Below are 21240 nucleotides of genomic sequence, written 5' to 3'. Positions count from 1 at the left end.
CTTCCTAACGGCCGCTCTGGGGGAGATGCCCAACATTACGGGAGCTACTCCCCGATTGTCAGCCGCTCCCCGCACTTGCAGAAATTACAAAACTGTATGCGTAACCGCTCCGATACTGACCCCATGATTCTGAGCCAACTCAATTCCACTCCGGCCAATGAACCGCGACCGGTGGTGTCGAGGGCCGAGCGTATCGCCGCCCTGGAGCGCTGCCTAGCCGCTAATGGCCGCGGAGCGTCTAGTCAAGCTCGATCCAACACTCCCCAACAAGTGTATGGAAGTCGACTGAGTGCTAATGATCACAACAGTCCAGTTCATATGATTGATGGCTCTGCCAGCAGTGGAACAGAGTCTAGTGATACTGAATCAGATGCAGGCAGCAACTCTTACAGTCAGCCTCTAGTGTACGGCAACCCCGGAGCGGCCGGTTCCTCTCCTGTCCCTCGAAACAAGTTCTCATTTGGCACTCTCCAGCTGGAGGATAAGGGTCAGGGCGGAGAGGATGGATATCTTTATCCTATCAGCAATGAGGATGAGGCACAATCCTTCAACTGTTAGAGAGGATGATGTGTGACTGAGGGTCCAGTTTTGTTATTTGGAGGTTCAGGAGAGATACTACAATGTGCAGCTTGGGATTTCAGCACCACTAGTGGCCGCAATCTGAGTTGCACCCTGTGTGTGGATGCACAGTGTTATTATTGCAGTTCTGTTTGGTGCCACAAGTGGTGTAGAAACTGAAGAAGAATGCTCTAATGCTGTTTTCATGCTTATAGGGCGACAAAACTGTGTTCTGTCGGAATGATTTCCATCACAACATTAACTCAGATCTTCAGAGCTATTGAAAGTCGTATTGTAAAGTGCCATGTGTGTCAATGCAATCGCTGGTAGAGAATGAAAGATAAGCAGATGGGATGTAAGTTTATTTACCCATTTTGAGCAGTGACTAGACATTAGATGTTGCCAAATATATGTTACTGTGAACGATCACTTTCTAGTCAGTTTTGTAGCAACGAGGAATTACAAAAATATAAAGAAAGGTGACAGGCATTTACTGTAAATAACCTGTAAATACAAAAAAACCCTTCATATAGCCAATAGCTTTAGCTCATATTATAATTTTCAGAATAGTAGTTTTGTTGAAACGGTGGTGAACGCAGATGTTTGGTATGTTTTTGAAAAAGTAGTGTGGTATTTCAAACTTGTAATCGTCATTTGTGTTGAAGTCTAGTTTATGTGACAGGTGCTAGATGATATTTGTCTTAAACTAAGATTGCGTTGTGTGTTATAACAGATCAAGTGAGCTCATCTGTCATAAAGTATTGTCGACAAAAGTCAAAACCGTTTCAGCTGATTTGATGGTTAGTTTGGTTAATTCAGGCCGGTTATTATTGTGATCATGATGGCTTCACGCGAGCTTTCTTACCTGTTTACTTTTGATATCTTCACTTGGGCTTGATCTGGTGGCATTGTTTGTTTTCCCAGCATGCATCACTCCTTTAAAAACATAAGTGGCATCATACAGATTTTGTTTTGCTTTGCTGCTCAGCTTCTTTTTTCTGTTCGTCTGGCACTCCTCATCACTGTCATCTGTTTGCGGTGACGCTCGATGAACGCTGAACCTGTGCTCGAGTCACAATGACAGCATGTGTTTCTCTGGAATGCTTCATCTGTTTCTATTCTTCTGGTCTCTGTCTCTTCCCTCTCATATGTGTATACGAGTCTTTGATAACGCAGTGGTCTTCTGAAGTGGAAGTAGACATCGGTGAGATTTGAACAGACTGACGAACATATTGTTTTAAGACTCGGCATGTGCAAAAAATGCTTGTTAACTGATTATGTTTTTCTATCCACGTTTTAGCTTGTTTTGTATTTGTTTACTACAAAAAAACATTACTATAGTTAAACCATGGTTTTGCGACAGTAACCATAGTATAAAATCCGAAGTATTTGTTGTAAGACTTATACAAATAGTTATGGATCTGGAAAGAAACTCTATGTACTCTACACTCTTAAAAATGCTTAAAAGGTTGCTCACAGCGATGCCATAGAAGAACCATTTTGGGGTTCACAAAGAACCATTCAGTTAAAGGTTCTTTAAAGAATCATCTCTTTCTTACTTTTTTATAATCGGAAGAACCTTTTTTGAAACAGAAAGGTTCTTCAGATGGTTCTTTATGGAACCAAACGTTTCTTCTATTGCATCAAAGAACCTTTTGAAGCACCTTTTTTTAGTGTATATAAACACAGGTGCTTTGGAATCACACGGTTGGTAAATTGAATGAGTTGTCGATATCTGTAAACAACAGCTGACAGCTTATCACGCTCCGTAAGATTCTCTTACACCTAGCGGGCGCGCGCAAATATGGAGTGATGTGGCGTGCCTAGACCGTTTCCGAGAGAAAGCGGTGCGGCTCGTGTACATTTTTTAGACGCGAAATGTGAATCGCCCCTAACTCTGGGTTCACACCAAATGCGAACAATCGCGTTCCACGCTCTTTATTACTCACCGGGAAAAGTGCGTTATTTTCGCGTGAGTGACGCGATCTGACACATATTTTAACCGCGAGTTCGCGTCTGTATGCGTCTTTGCATTGACATTGTATGTAATTTACTCGCGCAAATCCTTAAATCGCGGTTGGTGTGAATCCAGAGTAAGACCGTTTACGTTAATGACGGCAAGAACTACGTCAATGAAAAGTTTTGGAAAGTGTTATTAAAGCCATTCACAAGACCACCGCAGTTATTTCACAAGAAGAAAGATCGAGTGTTTACGTCACTGTTAATGTGAATGTATGTCATTTTTACCCAGCCAGAGTTTCCAGTCATTTGTAATTTATCATCAGTGACCAAAGTAGAGTCTTGACCTTTCGTGTAGCATTTTGTACATTTGACTAAATTATGCCTAAATGTAATTGTTAATAACATTTGATAATGAAGGGAATATTGAATGATTGACCCTTGTGATCTTCTGTTTGTTTCAGTATGAACTGTACATTTCTGAGCTGTGTGAATGTTTCTGATATATGATAAATGTAATATTTGAAATACTTAGTTAACAGTGTCATGACTGTGGCACGTATGCAAAACTAACCCAAAAGTGTATGCTATATAATATATATAAACTACACAACCACATCACGTCTGACAAACAATCACAGCCTTAGTTCTCATGTTTTTATTATCCTGTAGCAATTTTGAACAAAGTCTTTTTTGGGGTATTTTCTGTATGATGGATGTCTGATGTTATTTTAATACTCCACCCTCAATACTCCTCCTCTTTTTTAACATTGTACATGAATGTGTATTATTAGAAATAAAAACTGGTTGTTCCAGATGTTTGCGTCGATGACTTATGATGTCCCCCTAGATGTGTTAGATCCCCCGGTTCGTGTTGTTGTGTGTTAGAATAGAGCTAGTTGTAGTGGTTTGTGTGGCATGTTTGATGACGAAGACGTTCCTGCATGTCCGTATGAGTTTGTGTTTATCAGCAGCTTTGCGACTCTTCCATCCTCCTGCGTTGTGGATCTTCGGTTCATTTGAAATGTCGCGGGACTTTGTCGGGCAAGTATGTGAATGTACTTGTGTAGTGATTGTGCAGTTGTAGATGTAGTCATCTTCTGGACGGGAGATGAAACGTGTCCCGCCCCGCAGTCCTCGGGACAAAGTGACTCATTCATGTCTGGATCCTAATGTGATGCTGTCAGCCGTCGTCCATCCGTCTGTCCGTGCGATGTTCAGCGTCACATCCCTGACAATAGTCTTGAGAACGAGATTTTAAAACCTCCTGCTGAAAACTCAAGCGTAGATGCAATCGATTTCCATCTACGCTCGCCTCTTCAGCAGGGTTCATGTGCGTTTCGTGCCGTAGTATAAAATAATATTTGATTTTAGATACGTTTACAAAAGGACTAACAAATTCACTGCCCTTCAACAACGAAACACCGGGGCTTTAGTGTAACGTGCCTGTTCTCCTTCAGGTCCTGTGAGCAGCAGCGAGTCTCCATCGGCCATCAGGGTGATGGTGAACGGACAGAAACAGAGTCTCAGCCTCGGTCACAGTCCAGATGGACGACAGCCGTCTCCTCTCACCAGCCCGTTACTGACCGACGGAGGATTCGTCCGCACGGACGACGAGGACGAGGTTCGCAGGAAGGTTTGTCTTTTGGGGAGGGAGGGACGGAAACGGTTAGATGTGCACTGAGATCATGTGTTTCTGTGATGCTCTTCTATTAAGTGAACTTAAACTTGTTTTATTTGAAGGGTCTTATCGTCTGTGTTCATGTGTCAAAAGCAACTGTTGTTCTCCCATCACCTCCTCTTGTGTTTCTGAATTTCATCGCTCTTGAATGGAAGATTTCATAAACTCAGACCGAGGAATGAAGAGAGATGTGTTTTCACTGTATTATGGTCAAGTGTCTCTGTGGACGTCTCAGAATAGGAGACCTAGATAAAGTCAACCTCAATTCCAGTCTATTTAGGGCAGATTATGTGATTCAGTCACATCTGTTTTCACCTCACTGCGATTTCATCCATCAAGATTAACTTTATGCTTTGTGCTTAAAGTCCGCGTGAGCCGGAAGCTGCGACCGTTTTTCTAATGAAAAAAAACAGTGGGCGTGGCTTATGTCTTTTGTCTGCGAATTGATTGGATGTATAAAAACAGCCCTCGCATTTTGAAATGGAACTGGCAGCAGACTGACAGTTGAAGGGGAGGAGTTAACAGATGCTCCGCCCAAGCCGTCTAACATACAACATACATCATAAGATGGATTGTCATTACAGGACGGAAGTGCATTTTCAGATTTTAACTGAAGATTTTGAGGGCACACGATTTTTTAACAGAGAGTGACCTACATTGATCAACTATTTACAATAAACGCTGCAATATTTCATGAAAAAATAGGCATCCTTATTTTTAATTTCACTGGGACTTTAAACATACATTTTCTCCTAAAAAAATAAATGAACATGTAACTCCCTGCTTTATATTTCAGTTTGAATAAACCCTGGCAAGATTAAATATGGCGGCACGTCAATGACATTGAATCTCATTGGTCGTGTTGTGTCATATAGTTGTCATGTGTGTCATTGGGCTGAGTTTACATCACGTATGTGATGTAAACACGGATACACATCTACATACATGACATGCATTTGTTGCGTTTTATATCATGGCAAAAGCTTACAAATATGGACCAAAGAAAACTGGGCAACAAATGGCCACAAAAGTTTGACTTTATGGGTTTTGTAATGAACGTAAATGTTTTTCTTTTGTTTTTGTCTCTTATACATTTGTTTTGTTTTGTTTGTCTCTCCTGACAGCGCTTCCCCACAGATAAAGCTTACTTCATCGCCAAAGAGCTTCTGACCACAGAGAGGACGTATCTGAAGGATCTGGAGGTCATCACTGTGGTAACTATCTCTCATCATTTCAGTCTGTCAGATCTGTCACGTCAGCAGGGAGTTTACACTAAATACTTATAAATATCAAAGTTTTGTGTGGATTATCTATGACATTACAGCTGTCACGTGTGCATTAATTTGATAAAATTAGGTGTGGATTTTATTGAGTGTGATTGCTACAGATTTTTGGCCTGATGTCACGGGAATCCTTCATTATTTTGCATATGAATTTGTACGATGTGATTCCTACAAAGATGTATTGTTAATAAAAATGAGCGGTAATTAAGCCCCGCCTCTAATCTTTCATGTCATGAGGGGGTGAACGCGCATGAGATATGAGTCGGCAACCTCATAAAATATTTGGCAGAAATCGCCAGATTGTGTTTCTTAGCATTCTAATGTTTTTGGGTGGTTGCTAGGCAGTTGCTAAGGTGTTCTTAAAGTCCTTGTGAACCCGAAGTTGCGATTGTTTTTACTTCCGTATTCTGACACATTTCCGAGTGAAAAGGAATTTCAAAGGAGAAAATATGTGGGCGTGGCTTGCATTTTTTACTGCAAATTGATTGGATGTCGTGGCCTAATGGTTAGAGAGTCGGACTCGTGACCAGAAGGTTGCCGGTTCGATCCCCAGGGCCGGCGGGTAACGACTGAGGTGCCCTTGAGCAAGGCACCCTACTTGCTCCCCGGGCGCTGCAGTGATAGCTGCCCACTGCTCCGGGTGTACGTGTGGTCACTTCTCTCTGGATGGGTTAAAAGCAGAGGTCACATTTCGGGTATGGGTCACCATATCTGACTAATAGGTCACTTTCACTTCACTTTTTCACTAAATGAAGCTGGCAGCAGACTGACAGTTGAAGGGGAGGAGTCAACGGATGCTCCACCCAAGCCGTCTAATTTACTTAATTTGAGATGGAGAGTCATTTCAGGGCGGAAGTACATTTTCAGATTTTAACTGAAGATTTTGAGGGCACATGAATTTTAAATAGAAAACGACCCACATTGATAAGCTGTTCACCATAAATGCGATGGTCTGAATGTAGCTGTCAGGTGGTGACCTGAGCGGACTCTCCGCAGCGAGAATCCGAAGGACCGTGTCTGAACGGCCATAAGGTTGCCAGACAGGTAGCCTTCTGACTTAAAAGAACACGGACTTAGAGGCATTATTTCATGAAAAAATAAGAATGGTCATTTTTAATTTCACTGGGACTTTAATGGCTAACAGGAAAGTGCCGTGTGATTTCTGTTTTGAGTAGAGTGTTTAATGTAGCGTTAAGGAAAGTAATGAATTATTTAAAAGATGTTTTTTTGGTTGATGAAGGTTAACAGGTTCAGATAAGGTTCAGACCGTGTTTGTTCTTCTCTGTTTTGGTCGCTTCCTTCAGTCTGTCTGACGGCGCGAGTGGTCTGTTTGATTTTTACAGGCTAGAGGAAAAAGAGCAGCAGGGTGACACGTTTACAGCTCTGTAAATATTTTCTTTGGCTCCTGCGTCCGAGAGCACCACACCCATCGTGTTATTACATCTGCTCAACATCTTCTGTGTGAATCCTCAGTCCAAAACACACCTTTAGCATTCAGATAAAAACGTGCTTATGATGAGTTCTGCCGTATTCCAGTGTGTGTTTGTATTGAATGCTTGAGCTGTGTTGTGATATGTTGTTGGTTGTTGTGTTGACAGCACTTTCAGAAGTATGTGGGGAGAGATGAAGCCATGCCACAGTCATTGAGGAATCTCATATTTGCCAACTTTGAACCCGTCTACAAATTCCACGAGAACTTCCTGAAGGACATGGAGCAGAGACTGGCACAGTGGTGTGTACTTCACACATTTCAACCTCTGTGTGTGTGTGTGTGCCTTCAGATTTGTGTCCTTTAGACAAACACGTGTGTTCTGTGTCTTTGCATTTAGTGTGTATGTGTCAGACAAATATAGTGTGTGATAGTGTGTCCATCAGACAAGTGTGTGTGTGCACTGAAGACATGAGCTGAATGTATGTACTGTAATACAAACTTTGACAAAAGATTTTGTTGAATGTTTTTACAGAAACAGTAAGCTCAACATGTTCAGTTTGAATGCTGTAGACCATTCTTCTGAATGTAAACACTGATCCATAAGCACTTCCTGTTTCACATTTGTATTTATTATTATTATTATTATTAGGCCTATTTTTGCATGTCACATAATATAATAAAGCCTTAAAGTCTCCGTGAACCGGAAGTTGCGAACTTGTTTACTTTCGTATTCTGATGTATTTCTGAGTGAAACGGAATTTCGAATGAGAAAAAAATGTGGGCGTGGCTTGCTTTTCCCTGCAATTTGATTGGATGTACAAAAACAGCATTGCCTTTTGAAATGGAACTGGGAGCAGACTGACAGTTGAAGGGGAGGAGTTAACAGATGCCCCGCCCAAGACGTCTGACATAAAATAGTCACTAGAGGGCGGAAGTGCATTTTCAGATTTTAACTGGAGATTATGAGGGCACACGATTTTAAAAAGAGAATGACCCACATTGATCAACTGTTGACAATAAACGCTGCAATATTTAATGAAAAAATAGGCATTGTTATTTTTAATTTCACTGGGACTTTAAAGATGTTTAACATTTTGATTTAGTTGTAAATGTTCTGTTGGTTGTGCTCTCCCGTACTGTTTGTCAAACAGGAAGTGCAGTGTTGGTGTATAGTGTGTTAATATTAGCGGTGAAACAGACGGCATTGCTCACATTTGCTCTGAAAAGAAAGAATAAGATTTTATTTTGATTCTGAATGTCTGATTTTACACACACACATTCTCTGTTAGACCTCTCTCAGAGTCACTGGTCCATTCTCGGCACCGTTCTGATGTTCAGTGTGTCCTGCAGGGAGACGGCTTGAGTTCAAGATAAATTCATTTTGTGTTTTGTGCTGTGTCTGGAGTGAGAGTTCAAGTGTCTGATAAATGACGTTCTGTTTGTGTAGATGTTCAACAGAGACATCTGGTGGAAAGCTTGAGAACTTCAGCTTCACTTTCATCATTTACATTTAGTCATTTAGCAGACTTTCTGTGGAACATAAAATAACACAATACAAGTATAAATAATATTGTATTCGAGGCTTGTCAAAACCAAAAAGACCTCACAAAGTACAATAAAATGGCTGGTGTGATTTATCTGAAGTCATGTGTGAAAGGTGTTGTGTGATGAACAGAAATGATGTGTGTATGTCACAGTGAATGTGTTGTGTGTTTGTGTGTCTTCAGGGAAGGAAGATCGAACGCACACATTAAAGGAGATTACCAGCGTGTCGGAGACGTAATGCTGAAGAATATTCAGGGTCTGAAGGTCAGAACATCATCATATCACTCACAGCTGGGAGATGTTTGTTTTAAATGTCTGTTGTTTACTATATTGTAGATATAGTAAATATTGTAGATATAGCAGATGTTTTTATTCAATTATATAGAAAAGTGAAGAACAACAAAGCAATTCATCTTGTCATGTCCTAATAATATGATAAATACTACAATGCAGTGATTCAACAATCGTTATAGACATACTGTACCGGTAAGATGGGAGAAAGAAAGAAAGCAGAAAAACGTTTTTATTTTATAATTACTTGTTCATCACTTGTTTTGTTTGCAGTATTTGATGTTTTGAAAAACACAGAGCATCTTTTCTGTTATTTTCACCTGATTCTCCAGTTTTCATTTTCTGCAAATAAATGCAAATGGTAACATATATATATTGTTAGTAGTTCACAGAACGAAACAAAAATGATGAACACATACCTAGAAATAGTAAGTTCAGAAAAACAAACAAAAAATGGTCTCTTATTTTTTTTATTTATAGCATAAATAAATAAATATGTGGGGAAAAAACATGTCAATTTAAATAAATGCACCGCATACAAACATATGAAGAGTTTATTTCCAAAATGAGATAACTCCATTTAAAAAGAAAATCAAAAATCAGGTTTTTTTATTGTGCATTCCAACTAATATCAATCAAACTGCAGTTGGTGGTTTTTGATTTAAGCCATAATCACAAAAAAATGCAGCTAACTAACACAATAAAACACAATAAAAAAACATGATAGCATAATACAAAACATGATTTTTGAAAACATTATCTCATTTTGGAAACAAACTCTTCATATATTTTAAATAAATATAGTTTATAACCTATATAATATAAAATAACCCAATATTTTGAAAAAGTAATAAACATATGTATAGAAACGTAGGAGGAAAGAAGCATGTAATTTTAAATAAATTATAAACACACCATATTTATATCGAATATATACGAATATATGAATGGATATTCTGCCGGTTTTAGATCATTTTTCTATTTTTGTGAAGAGTTTGGTTCCAAAATGAGATTTTTTCTAAAATCATGTTTTTTATAATGTCATCATGTTTTTATTGTGTTAGTTAGCTGCATTTTTCGAGTTATCATGGCTTAAATCAAAACAAACCAACTGCAGTTTGATTAATATTAATTGGAATGCACAATAAAAAAACATGATTTTTGTTCATTTTGGAGCCAAACTCTTATGAAAGTGGCAGAGTTCGACCATCTCTGTGGAGTGGTTTCTATGTGGAGTTTGCGATGAGCTCATTGTGTTGTTGTTGTTGTGTTCCTCAGCTGCTGACGGCTCATCTTCAGAAGCATTCTGAGGCGTTACTGGAGCTGGAGAAGACGTGTCGCTCCTCCCGCAAGCTGGAGGTTCTGTGTCGAGACTTTGAGCTTCAGAAGGTTTGTTATCTGCCGCTCAACATCATCTTCCTGCGACCGCTGCATCGCCTCATGCATTACAAACAGATCCTGGAGCGGCTGTGTAAACATTATCCACCCACACACGACGACTTCAGAGACTCACGAGGTACGCCGCAGAACAAGCCACATTCGTTTTCTTCCGAGATTCACGTTCTTGCGAATCACACGTCTCTTTCTCCAGCCGCGCTCGCAGACGTCTCCGAGACGGTCGCGCAGCTTCAGGGGACCCTCGTCAAGATGGAAAACTTCCAGAAACTTCTCGAGCTGAAGAAAGATCTCATTGGCATCCAGAATCTTGCCGTTCCCGGAAGGGTTTGTGTTTCGGATGATTTATTAACAGTTCAGATTTGAAATGTTAGTACGAGATGTGTGTTGATGTGGTTTTGTTGTTTTTTGTTTGTCAGGAGTTCATCAGGTTGGGATGTCTGAGTAAACTCTCTGGTAAAGGTCTTCAGCAGAGAATGTTCTTTCTGGTAAGAGACGTCTGCTCTCACGTGTCTGTATGTGATTCTGTCAGATGATTATACCTTCACGCGTCACGCATCCTAATCCATTACTCGACCGTTTTATTTCGCACTAATCATGTCTTCTTTTCTCGTCTTCTCAATGCGACTGAAGTTCAATGATGTTCTGATGTACACGAGTCGAGGCATGACGTCCTCAAATCAGTTCAAGATTCACGGGCAGCTTCCTCTCTATGGAATGACAGTGAGTGCAACCATCTCAACTGTAAAGTCTGTTTACTGAGAATAGAAATGACATCGTTTGCATATATTAGATGTATCTGCGTTCATAAAACCTTCCAGACGAGTGTGAGGTTTGTTTTAATGTCTGAACGTGTGTGAGCAGTGTCTGCGTTTATTGATTCATCTCCTGTGAATAATTGTGCAATCATCACACAATTATTCAGAAAAAGACTTTTTTCGACAAGTAAATCAAATGCATTCACGGGCGGTGACAGTTGTGATGTATATTCACGGTCATCTGTGTGTTTCTGTAGATCCGTGAGAGCGAGGAGGAGTGGGGTGTTCCTCATTCCTTCACTCTTTTTGGACAGCGTCAGTCTGTTGTCGTGGCCGCAAGGTAGTTGAATCTTGACTTTTATTAAGAGTGCAGAAGAATGAGGTGATGGGATGTACTGTGTGGATATATCGAAGAGCCCTTTTCGTCTTCCGCAGTTCCAAATCAGAGATGGAGAAGTGGTTGGAGGACATTAAGATGGCCGTTGAACTGTCAGACGGCTGTAACGGATCTTCAGCCGAGATTCTCTCCAGCAGTTTTACTGACACCAGTAAGACAAAAACTCATTTGTCTCTTTTCAACCGCTTCAACGACAAAAACTGATTTCGTTCATCTGACACAAATCACGTACGGGAATGACCAGTCTTCATAAATAACACGGAGTAAATCAATACAAATAAAATACACTAGTACTGTTATAACTTCATGTCTTAAAGGGATAGTTCATCCAAAAATGAAAATTCTGTCATCATTTACTCACGCTCGTGTCATTTCATACCTGTATAAATTACTTTGTTCTGATGAACGCAAAGAAAGATATTTGGAAGAATGTTAAGTCATTTTCAGTTCCGGGACATCGTAGGAAGAATTAAGCGGTAGTCAAAGGTGCCCGAGAACTCTTTGTGTTCCAAAATTCTTCCAAATATCTCATTGTGTTCAACAGAACAAAAAAAGACAATATTTTAAATGCATAAACAGGTTTGAAACCACCTGAGGGTGAGTAAATGATGACATCCATTTTTGGATGAACTGTCCCTTTAATGGAGCAGATTTGTCTTGAGGTTTAGTGTTTGCGGATGTTTTTTTCCACAGGGTTCCAGAGCTGATATAAAGTTGATCTCTTCGTTCACTTTAACAGATTTTATTTCCTTAGGTGTAGATGGTGATTTGATACACACACACGCACGCACGCACGCACGCACGCACGCACGCACGCACGCACGCACGCACGCACGCACGCACGCACGCACGCACGCACGCACGCACGCACGCACGCACGCACGCACGCACGCACGCACGCACGCACGCACGCACACACACACACACACACACAGACGTCTGGTTTATTATCTCCGTGGGGACAGACTCCATAGGCGTAATGATTTTTATACTGTACAAACAGTAGATTTTATCCCCTACCCCTAAACCTTAAGATCATAGAAGACTTTTTGCATTATTAAATTTTCTAAAAATATCGTTCCGTACAATTCATAAGCTTTTATGCCCGTGGGGACCTCCGTTTTCCTATCTATCTTTATGAGGACCTACATTGGCGAAATGCAATCTCTAGCCCGTTACCCTAACCATATAATTATAACCTAAACCCTAAAACCAAGTCTTCACCCTCAAACAGCCCTTTAAAGGGGTCTCTGGAAGTGAGGACCGGCCAAAATGTCCTCACTTTACTCTCCTTGTCCTCACACCGCTGGTCTACAACTCAAACGGGTCCTCACAAATATAGATGTACAAGTACACACACACATGTTGGTATTGGTGGGATAGAGGGACATTCCATAGACGTAATGCGTTTTATAGTGCACAAACTGTATATTCTATCCCCTAACATTAAGAATCATTAAAAGTTTCTGAACTTTTACATTTTCAATAAAACATTTTTAGTATGTTTATTTTACGTTTTGAATTACAAGGACATCGGCATGTCCTCATAATGTAGGGGGCGTCACCAAACAAATGAATACACACCTCATTGTAAGGATTGTGCGTCCTTATAATGTAGGTCAAACCAGTGCACTATATCTCACACACACACACACACACACACACTGTGATTATGATGGACTATTATAATGTTAGAAGTTAGATGTTTCTTCATTTGTGTCATGTTAATGTTTACCGTTTACTCTAAAGTTTTACAAATTAAAAATATAGTCATCATTCTTAATGTCGTCAACACCAAAACCATAACATTAAAGAAAACGAGGAATAATATGGTTATGATCACTTCAAGTGTGATTTTTTACTAATGAATGATAAAACATCAACAGCCCATCAAAAAATAACAACAACAACATTTGAAGGGTTTGTGCATCAGCGCAGGAGCTAACATCCGCACTGAATATAGATAATAGATATATCTCAAGTTTTGATTTGATTCTCTTGTCTTGTCTGATGTTCTGGTTACTGCACATCCAACCTGTTTCTATGGAGTATTCTGTGGAATAATGGACTTACATCATAGTTCTGTGGTGGTACTGTGCTTTGAGATGTACTGTAGATTTCTATCATATAAACCAGGGTACTGACATTTATTTACCATGGTATTTATGCGGTAGAAACACACATTACCCACAATACTTGCGTTTTTTATAATGCGGCAAAAATCACCATTTGTTTTGTTCATTGTTAAACGGCTGTTCTTCCCAAATTTCCCAGAATGCCCTGACGAGTCTAGCGCAGATCAGGAATCCGAGGACGATCTGAGCTCTTCAAGAACTTCTCTGGAGCGACAGGCACCTCACCGTGGTAACACCACGGTTCACGTGTGCTGGCATCGTAACACCAGCGTGTCTATGGTGGATTTTAGCGTAGCTTTAGAGGTACACCAGCGTGTAGTCCATGTCTTCTGTCTTTAACTTTCCTCTCTCCTCCCGCCGTTTCTCCAGACGATGATCGCACGGAATTTGTGCTCACATTTTCTCAGTAGCTCCTCACTGCAGAACGCGACAGCCACGGGGCAAGGTTGGGTCCAGATCCAGTCTCCTCCCATTGCATTATGATTGGTCGACGCTCTTTACACTGCGTTTTTATTGGTCGACAGATTTCTGCAGCAGTTTTCCCACAACACACGGCACACTCGTGTCGTTGCTCTACCGTTTCCACATCGAGTCGTAACTAAAGTTATTCTTTTGACAGAAAACAGACTTGCTGAAGACAAACTTTATCCATTAACATATTTTTAACAACGTATTTTATTAGATTTAGGTTTACACGATGTGACAAAAAGACGCATTAGAATTTAAAATTTTATCCACACTGGATGCGGTGCGACGTGACAATCCCATTAGAACAAGCCGTGTGTCGTGTCGCGCCGCGTCCGTTGTAGACACGGTGTTAGGGTATTTTTAATAACGTTTTTTATTAGGTTTAGGGTAATAAGGGTTTGGGTTAACAAATATTTAACTATGATCATTACTTACAGGCGTACTTTAAATGATGACATTGATAAGTGCAAACGTTGGCGACCACGAGTTGCAACTTTAACCTGTGGCATACATCGTACGAGGATATTGACGCATGCGCATTGCGACAAATAGCAATACCTCTCCGGGCCTACAGGGGTCAGGTTTCCCTCTACTACCTTGAATCGACACGGTTGCCACCTGGTGGTTAAACTAATTACTGCAAGAAATGGAATGCGCGACATATGCGTACTTTGTAACAAGACAGTACGCGCGTACTATTTTGATGAGGAAATTTGCGTCACGCGCACTGTACGCTGTCCCTCGCGTACGCTTAAAAAGGGAACTGTACTTCAGCGCTTACCAAGTATATAAAGTGGGAGGAGTTGGATCTAGATCCAACCTCGCCCCCAGGAACTTGTGTTCTGCAGTGAGGACCATCTCCATTTTCTGGATTTTAAACCGGGATATATACACGGCGTTATTGGTCGCTAAAAGCGTGATCAAATTATTACTAAAGATCAAGCATGTGGTGAAGGGGAATGTGTAATGTTTTGAAAACAAGACCAAGCCTGATATTCTCACGATGATGTTTGTGGGGAATAGGTTTGACACAGATTCCGTGCGGGTGGACTCGTGTTCTCTTACCTCAGCGTTCAGGTTGTCTGCTGTTTTCTGTCATGGTTGTCTTGAGATCGTGACTTCTGTTCTTGTCCCTCTGTGTGCGTCTCTGTCATGTTTCCTCTGTGTCTCTCTTCTTCTTGTTTTTTCCTGCTCTGTGTGTGTGTGTGTGTTGTTGTGTGTTGTGGTTCAGTAGACGAGTGTTGTCCAGTCAGTGTGTCAGAGGCTGTCAGGGCTCAAGGGCCCGTCTCTCTGTCTGTGGTGTGTTGGTACCGGGTCAAAAGCCTCTCCTTTACTGACACCTGCAGGAGTAGAGAGGTAAAACCTTCACAATCATTTACTACAGTAACCATAGTTTTTGGTTGTATTTGTACCGTAGTAAAATCATAGTAACCACAAATGTATTCTAGTTAGTCTTACAGATTCAAGAATGTAGTAAAGTCAGAGACCTCTGAATGCTGACTGTGATTTGGGTTTGTCGTGTCATTTCAGTTCTGTGTCTTCCTCTCTGTGTTGTTGAGTGTCATGATTCTTTCTAACATGTTTACATGTAAACTTTTGGTGCCGATGATGAGATGTCTACACAAAGCTCGAGCGGTGCAACACAACGCCTTGCACGTCTGGTGTAGACACGCCGTTACGGTATATTTACCAAGAGTACAGATGAAGTTACGGCATAGTTTTAAGCTCTGAAATCCGGTTGAAAAGGATTTAAGGGCTTTCACACAAGATGTTTTTAGCTTTTTTTTATCGTCTTGAACTCGTCGTGTGTGAACGACGTCATAGACGTTCTACTCAGATCAACAGTTTGTCGAGGGTTAAATATTCGCAGGGATCTGTAAATGAAGCCAGGGTCCAACATTAACACTTGTGAGCCAAACATGAGCGAAAACTCACTTTGAGAAACTTGCTTGCTTAAAGGGATACTTCACTCCAAAATTATATAAAATTCTGTCATCATTTGCTCACCTTCGAGTTGTTACAAATTCTATATAAATGTCTTTGTTCTGATGAACACAGAGAAAGATATTTGGAAGAATGCTTATAACCAAACAGTTCATGCCCCCCATTGACTCCCATAGTAGGAAAACATACTTGATCACTTATTTGTTATGTTGAACACAAAAGAAGATATTTTGAAGAATGTTGGACAGCAAACAGTTCTGGGGCACTTTTGACGACCATTGTTTTTTTTCCTACTATGGGAGTCAATGGGAGTCAAAATCTGTCTGGTTATAAGCATTCTTCCAAATATCTTTCTCTGTGTTCATCAGAACAAAGACATTTATACAGAATTTGGAACAACTCGATGACAGAAGTTTCATTTTTGGGTGAAGTGTGCCTTGAAACAAAGACGATAAAGTTATAAATTGTAATTAAATCAATGTCAGAATGTGAGGGAATCGAACAGATCCTCAAACGTATCTTTCCGATGTTATAATGTCAGTAAGTGTTTTTGTGAGTTTTGAAGTCTGGTTATTGTATCTGTACTTGACTCGTGGGTCTTTCTCATTGTATTTTCTTCTTCAGAATCAGTTGTCTGGAAATCTGCTCAGAAAGTTTAAAAACAGCAACGGATGGCAGAAACTCTGGGTGGTTTTCACCAACTTCAGTCTGTTCTTCTACAAAACACATCAGGTGAGACGAATCCACCAAACATGTTCATTTGACATCGTTTTCAATAGTGTTTACTGAACGTCCGGTGTCGCTCTGCAGGATGAATATCCTCTCGCCAGCCTTCCGTTGCTGGGATACTCCATCACCATTCCTTCGGAATCTGAGAACATTCACAAAGATTACGTCTTCAAGCTTCATTTCAAATCGCACGTGTACTACTTCAGATCAGAGAGCGAGTACACATTTGAGAGGCATGTGACGCATCACACCAGTTTCAAGATGTTATTTGCTTACTTACTCAGATGTGAAGTTGTATTTCAAACCGGTTTTCTCTCGTCTGTCTGATGTCACAGGTGGATGGAGGTGATTCGCAGTGCCACCTGCTCGTCCAGCCACACGCGCACCATCCGCAAAGAACCACACATCTACTGACCAGCGAGAGAGAGAGAGAGCAAGCGAGAGAGAGAGAGCGCGAGCGAGAGAGCGAGCGAGAGAGAGAGAGCGCGAGCGAGAGAGCGAGGGAGAGAGAGAGCGAGGGAGAGAGAGCGAGAGAGAGAGCGAGAGAGAGAGAGAGCGAGAGAGAGATGACACACACAAACACACCGCCCGTAACACACACACACACACACACACACACACACACACACAACGGGCAGAAACATCAGGTTCTCAATCAGGTTCTTACAAGATGTATCTTATTACAGCAGAAACGGTTTTGTGTGCTACGTTCTTGCTTCACTTTATCAAAAGATTCAGTAGACTTCGAATGGGTTGGAGTGTAAAGTGACGTCATAAAATAACAGAATAAAGGTTCGCGTCAATGCCAAGCTCCAAAATTTGACAACGGAGGTGTAAGCATCATCAGGTCAAAATGAAACGCTTCCGTTTTTTTTTTCATCTACAGAAGATAAACTGTCCTAGCAAAGACACCATGGGTCACATTTGTGAATGACAATTTTATTAAGGCCAGTCGAAAGTCGAAAACCAATGCGTCAATTTACTGTATGTAGGAGTTTGTGAATGAAATACGACATGTAAAAATGCTTTTATAGACTTTTTACACCAAAAGATTAGACGGAGAAACTTTTCTGAGAAGCCAGGTCGGATGTTTAATGTATAAGAATAAACCCTTCCATCTGTGTTTTGGTTTGAATCTCATGGAACATGAGTACATTTTATTCCAAAACTATTTAATAAATATGACATTTCTGTGACAATTAAGCACATTTACCCTCTAGTGGAAAAATACCCACTACAGGAATGCAAAAAATGTAATATACAGTTGTATGCACAATGGTAATAGTTGTTATAAATCAATAAAAAACACTCCGAACAGATGAGATTTTTTATAGCACTGCAATCAGAATTGTGAATGTGCTTAATTGTCTGAAAGTGTAAAAAAACCTTTGTTCCGTAAATGGGGTTCTGCGTTATATGCAAAGTATAATATCTTATTTGCGTTTGACTTTGGGGTGAAGTGAATGACACGTGAAATGAACCCGCATCAACAGACGGATGTCTATGCAGTCTGGATTTGTACTGTTTTAAGAAAAGTTTCTCTGCAGGCATGAGACTGACAGACAGACGCTGCCTTTCTACATTTATTTCTTTTTCCAGGACGTGATTTTGATACGATTTTGATACTGAACTGTGAATCACTCCTCAGTGGTTTTGTGATCTGTGAGTAGGTGGTCATCATTCTGTCATGGTGCAGAAGATTTTCTGACGGATCCCAGCTGCCTTTGTCTAACTGGTCCAGTGCCAAACACGTTCACATTTTGTTTCTCTTGAGAATCTTTGTATCTTTTTTACGTTATTGATGCATTTTGGAGCATTTTATTCTCTTTTCTTTATTAATACAGCTATAAAAGAACATGCATTGTCAGCAAAAAATGTTTGATGGTAATTGAATATCTTCAGAATAAATTCATATATATGTATATATGTCATGCATTGCATTTTGTGTCATTTTACAATAACCATGAAACTGAAGCTGTCAACTTGAAATCTTTTTTTTTCAAAAGTGCAAAGGTTTGATCACTTGCATTTATAGAGACATACAGAAATCATACAGATATTGGAGCGTTTAACACATATACGGTATTGCACTTCAGTACATATTTAAGGTTGTTGGTCAATTATTTTCTCATAAAATAAAATTCACAGGTAAACTTGTTCCCATTTCATTAGATACAATAAAATCAACATTTTCAATGACTATTTCCTAAGAGAATACAGTACAGTAGTATTTCAAGTACTTTAATGCCATGTAAATTAAAATATAAATTCTAATGGTTTCCATTACTAATGCCATTATGAACCATCAGCTTTTTTTATGTAGTGCATTTTGGGTCTTATTCCAGTATGATTTAATGGTGTTCTATTGGTTCAGAAAGAATCGAACACATTACCAGTAGACTCCCATAAAAACCATTATAATTCCCATTAAAACCAATACGATTCCTCTTATGACCATTAAATCCAGAAGAATGTCTCTGTCGAACGGCTATGGTTTGCCATGTTCTCCATCTGAAACTACAATTAGAAAAAATAACATTTTGCTAATTTGATAACTCTACAACACATCACTGCACATCTGGTCATCTGTCTTCACGACACACATATTTCAGCCCGTGGTCTCCATACGTGTCATAGTTCTCATATGTTGGGTATTGAAGCCATTCAGGTTTGTATGTAGTCGTGGTGTAGACAAAGCTCTCAACGATACTGCCCGTCTTCAGTTTGTCTTCATCCTCACCGGCCCACTCCTCCACCTCCAGCTGGACCAGAGTACGCTGGTACAATTCTGGGCAACTTTCAAACACGTCCAAGAACTTCAGCAAGTTATCATCCACTTCATAGATTTCTCCTCTGACCTGTTGACCCTTCCCGGGCAGGTTGAGCATGAAGGGGATGTTGTCATCGGTAGCGATCACGAGGGGATACGGGTCCACGGTTTGAGCTCTCGCGAGGAGCTTTACTGTCCCGTTGTCCTCCATTCTGCAATTGTTGGGCTGACCCTTCTTCAGGGTGCCGTACACGAACACTCGAGTCATTTCAACCCTACAACAATAATAATGTCCTGTGGGTGAAAGAAATGGAAAAACATTCATCATAATGCAAAAACCGTGTGTCTACGCACAGACATCAAAATATGTGGGGGTTTTATTTGTGCATAAATGACTGACAATGCATTTTAATATGCATAATTATTCATTAATAGACAAATCATTCAAAATAAATGTATCAGCATTTAAGAGCATGCAAAACAATACAAACTTACATAGTTAAAGTTTGTGAGGATTCTTTATGCAGACAGTATATATCTGGATTACTTCTGCCGTTGCGTTACCTGTTTTTATGTGTTTCCACGTGGCAAACTTTAAATCTGATAATGGCTTACATATTTCCCCTTACTGCTACAGATATTTTGCGACGTTTAAATACAAAAATAATTGAATTTAAAAATATATAAATTATGGGATCAAAGAGCAAGGTAAGCTCAAATAAATTAATTTTACCTTACAATATGACATTACTTTGAATATTTTAGTACTTAAATAATGTGCCAAAGGTTATGTAAGTTAACGTAACGTTACAGAAAACACTCAACGTTAAATAGAAATATGATCAGGAGGTAAAGAAAACCAAGTTTCTTACCGATAATACGAGGAACCCTCCCGTTGACAAAGAATGAAGTTTATTGTTTTTAAATCAGTCGAACAGGTTTGTGTTTCGAAGCCTGCGGACGAACCTTTATTTTCAGTTCAGTTCATTCACGCGCCACTTCCGTGTTTAGGTGACTAAGGAAATGACGTTTTGTTTTGACGTAACAATGGTCGCTTCTTCAAAGACAAATAAAGTAAATATTAATATAACAAATACTTCGTGAAAAAAACAACAATCATGTATTAAAAGAAAACATGGCGTTTAACGATTAAAAATATTTATAAACGCCAGTAAATTATATTTAACGTTTATACTTTAATTTAAATGTACTGAAGGCTACTCTACGGTATATTGTCCGATTCTGCTGTTTTGGAAAGATCTTTTTTCCCTTTCAAAGATATTTTTCCATAACCCTTATAAAACTGTGTTAATGTTACAAATGAAATAAATAAAAAGGTTGTTCCGACTATTTTCACACAACATGGACACTGATTACACAACAGCACTTAAAAATGTATTTATGTCTATAAGTTTGAAGCAGCTCCAAAGTTTACATGTTGCATTTCTAATAAAATGCTTTTCAACCATTTCCAATGAAACACTCGTACTGTTTAGACACTTTAGTCACATCAGTAAACGTGAAATGACGCCATCTAGCGAAATAACTCTGCACATCAGCAGACTTTTACAATTCTGTTTACAGTTTTTCTCGATTGCTTAAACACATTTCTTGAAATTATGGCTCCTTTTCTCGAAACCATAACTTTTCACCCAATTCCCTCAACATCCTATTTTCAGGTCAAAATGCTTGACCTGACTTGCTGAAAAAGCAAACTTTACCCCCAAACATGACCCACAAGTCCTCAGAAACACTCACACTACAACATAGTCGTAGACACTGGTGAGATCAATTCAAAACACTGTTACCAAAACCTCTTATTGGTATTCAAGAAAATAGTAATTTGTCAGCTCAGTGTCTATTACAATATACATCCTAAAAGAGTGCAGAAAGAG

General features: G+C 39.8%; 2 protein-coding genes across 3 annotated transcripts in view; one reads left to right on the top strand and one right to left on the bottom strand.

Annotated features, from left to right (window-relative positions):
• Positions 1-18497, top strand: part of farp1 (FERM, RhoGEF (ARHGEF) and pleckstrin domain protein 1 (chondrocyte-derived)) — a 53180-nt gene extending 34683 nt beyond the window's left edge. The window contains exons 14-27 of one of the 2 annotated variants that reach the window (XM_057331094.1): positions 3978-4141; positions 5323-5412; positions 7080-7213; positions 8641-8722; positions 10028-10265; positions 10341-10471; positions 10564-10632; positions 10778-10867; positions 11160-11242; positions 11338-11450; positions 13574-13737; positions 16471-16578; positions 16657-16808; positions 16911-18497. In XM_057331094.1, the coding sequence (XP_057187077.1) occupies positions 3978-4141; positions 5323-5412; positions 7080-7213; positions 8641-8722; positions 10028-10265; positions 10341-10471; positions 10564-10632; positions 10778-10867; positions 11160-11242; positions 11338-11450; positions 13574-13737; positions 16471-16578; positions 16657-16808; positions 16911-16989 (1697 nt within the window). In that variant the 3' untranslated portion in view covers positions 16990-18497. Of the gene's footprint in view, positions 1-3977; positions 4154-5322; positions 5413-7079; positions 7214-8640; positions 8723-10027; positions 10266-10340; positions 10472-10563; positions 10633-10777; positions 10868-11159; positions 11243-11337; positions 11451-13573; positions 13738-16470; positions 16579-16656; positions 16809-16910 lie in introns of both variants that reach the window. The other variant, XM_057331093.1, reaches the window with a different exon arrangement.
• A 103-nt stretch (positions 18498-18600) lies between these two features.
• On the bottom strand, positions 18601-20349 carry ggact.3 (gamma-glutamylamine cyclotransferase, tandem duplicate 3). Its single transcript, XM_057331095.1, has 2 exons — positions 20218-20349; positions 18601-19639 (listed from the first exon to the last, which is right to left on the bottom strand). The coding sequence occupies exon 2, from the start codon at positions 19611-19613 to the stop codon at positions 19158-19160; it is 456 nt and encodes a 151-aa protein (XP_057187078.1). The 5' UTR covers positions 19614-19639; positions 20218-20349; the 3' UTR covers positions 18601-19157.
• Positions 20350-21240: the final 891 nt, after the last annotated feature.

This window comes from Triplophysa rosa, linkage group LG4, assembly GCF_024868665.1.
Source record: "Triplophysa rosa linkage group LG4, Trosa_1v2, whole genome shotgun sequence".
Taxonomy (NCBI): domain Eukaryota; kingdom Metazoa; phylum Chordata; class Actinopteri; order Cypriniformes; family Nemacheilidae; genus Triplophysa; species Triplophysa rosa.
The sequence above is the reverse complement of the archived record's forward strand: the minus strand, read 5'-3'. Positions and strand labels throughout refer to the sequence as shown.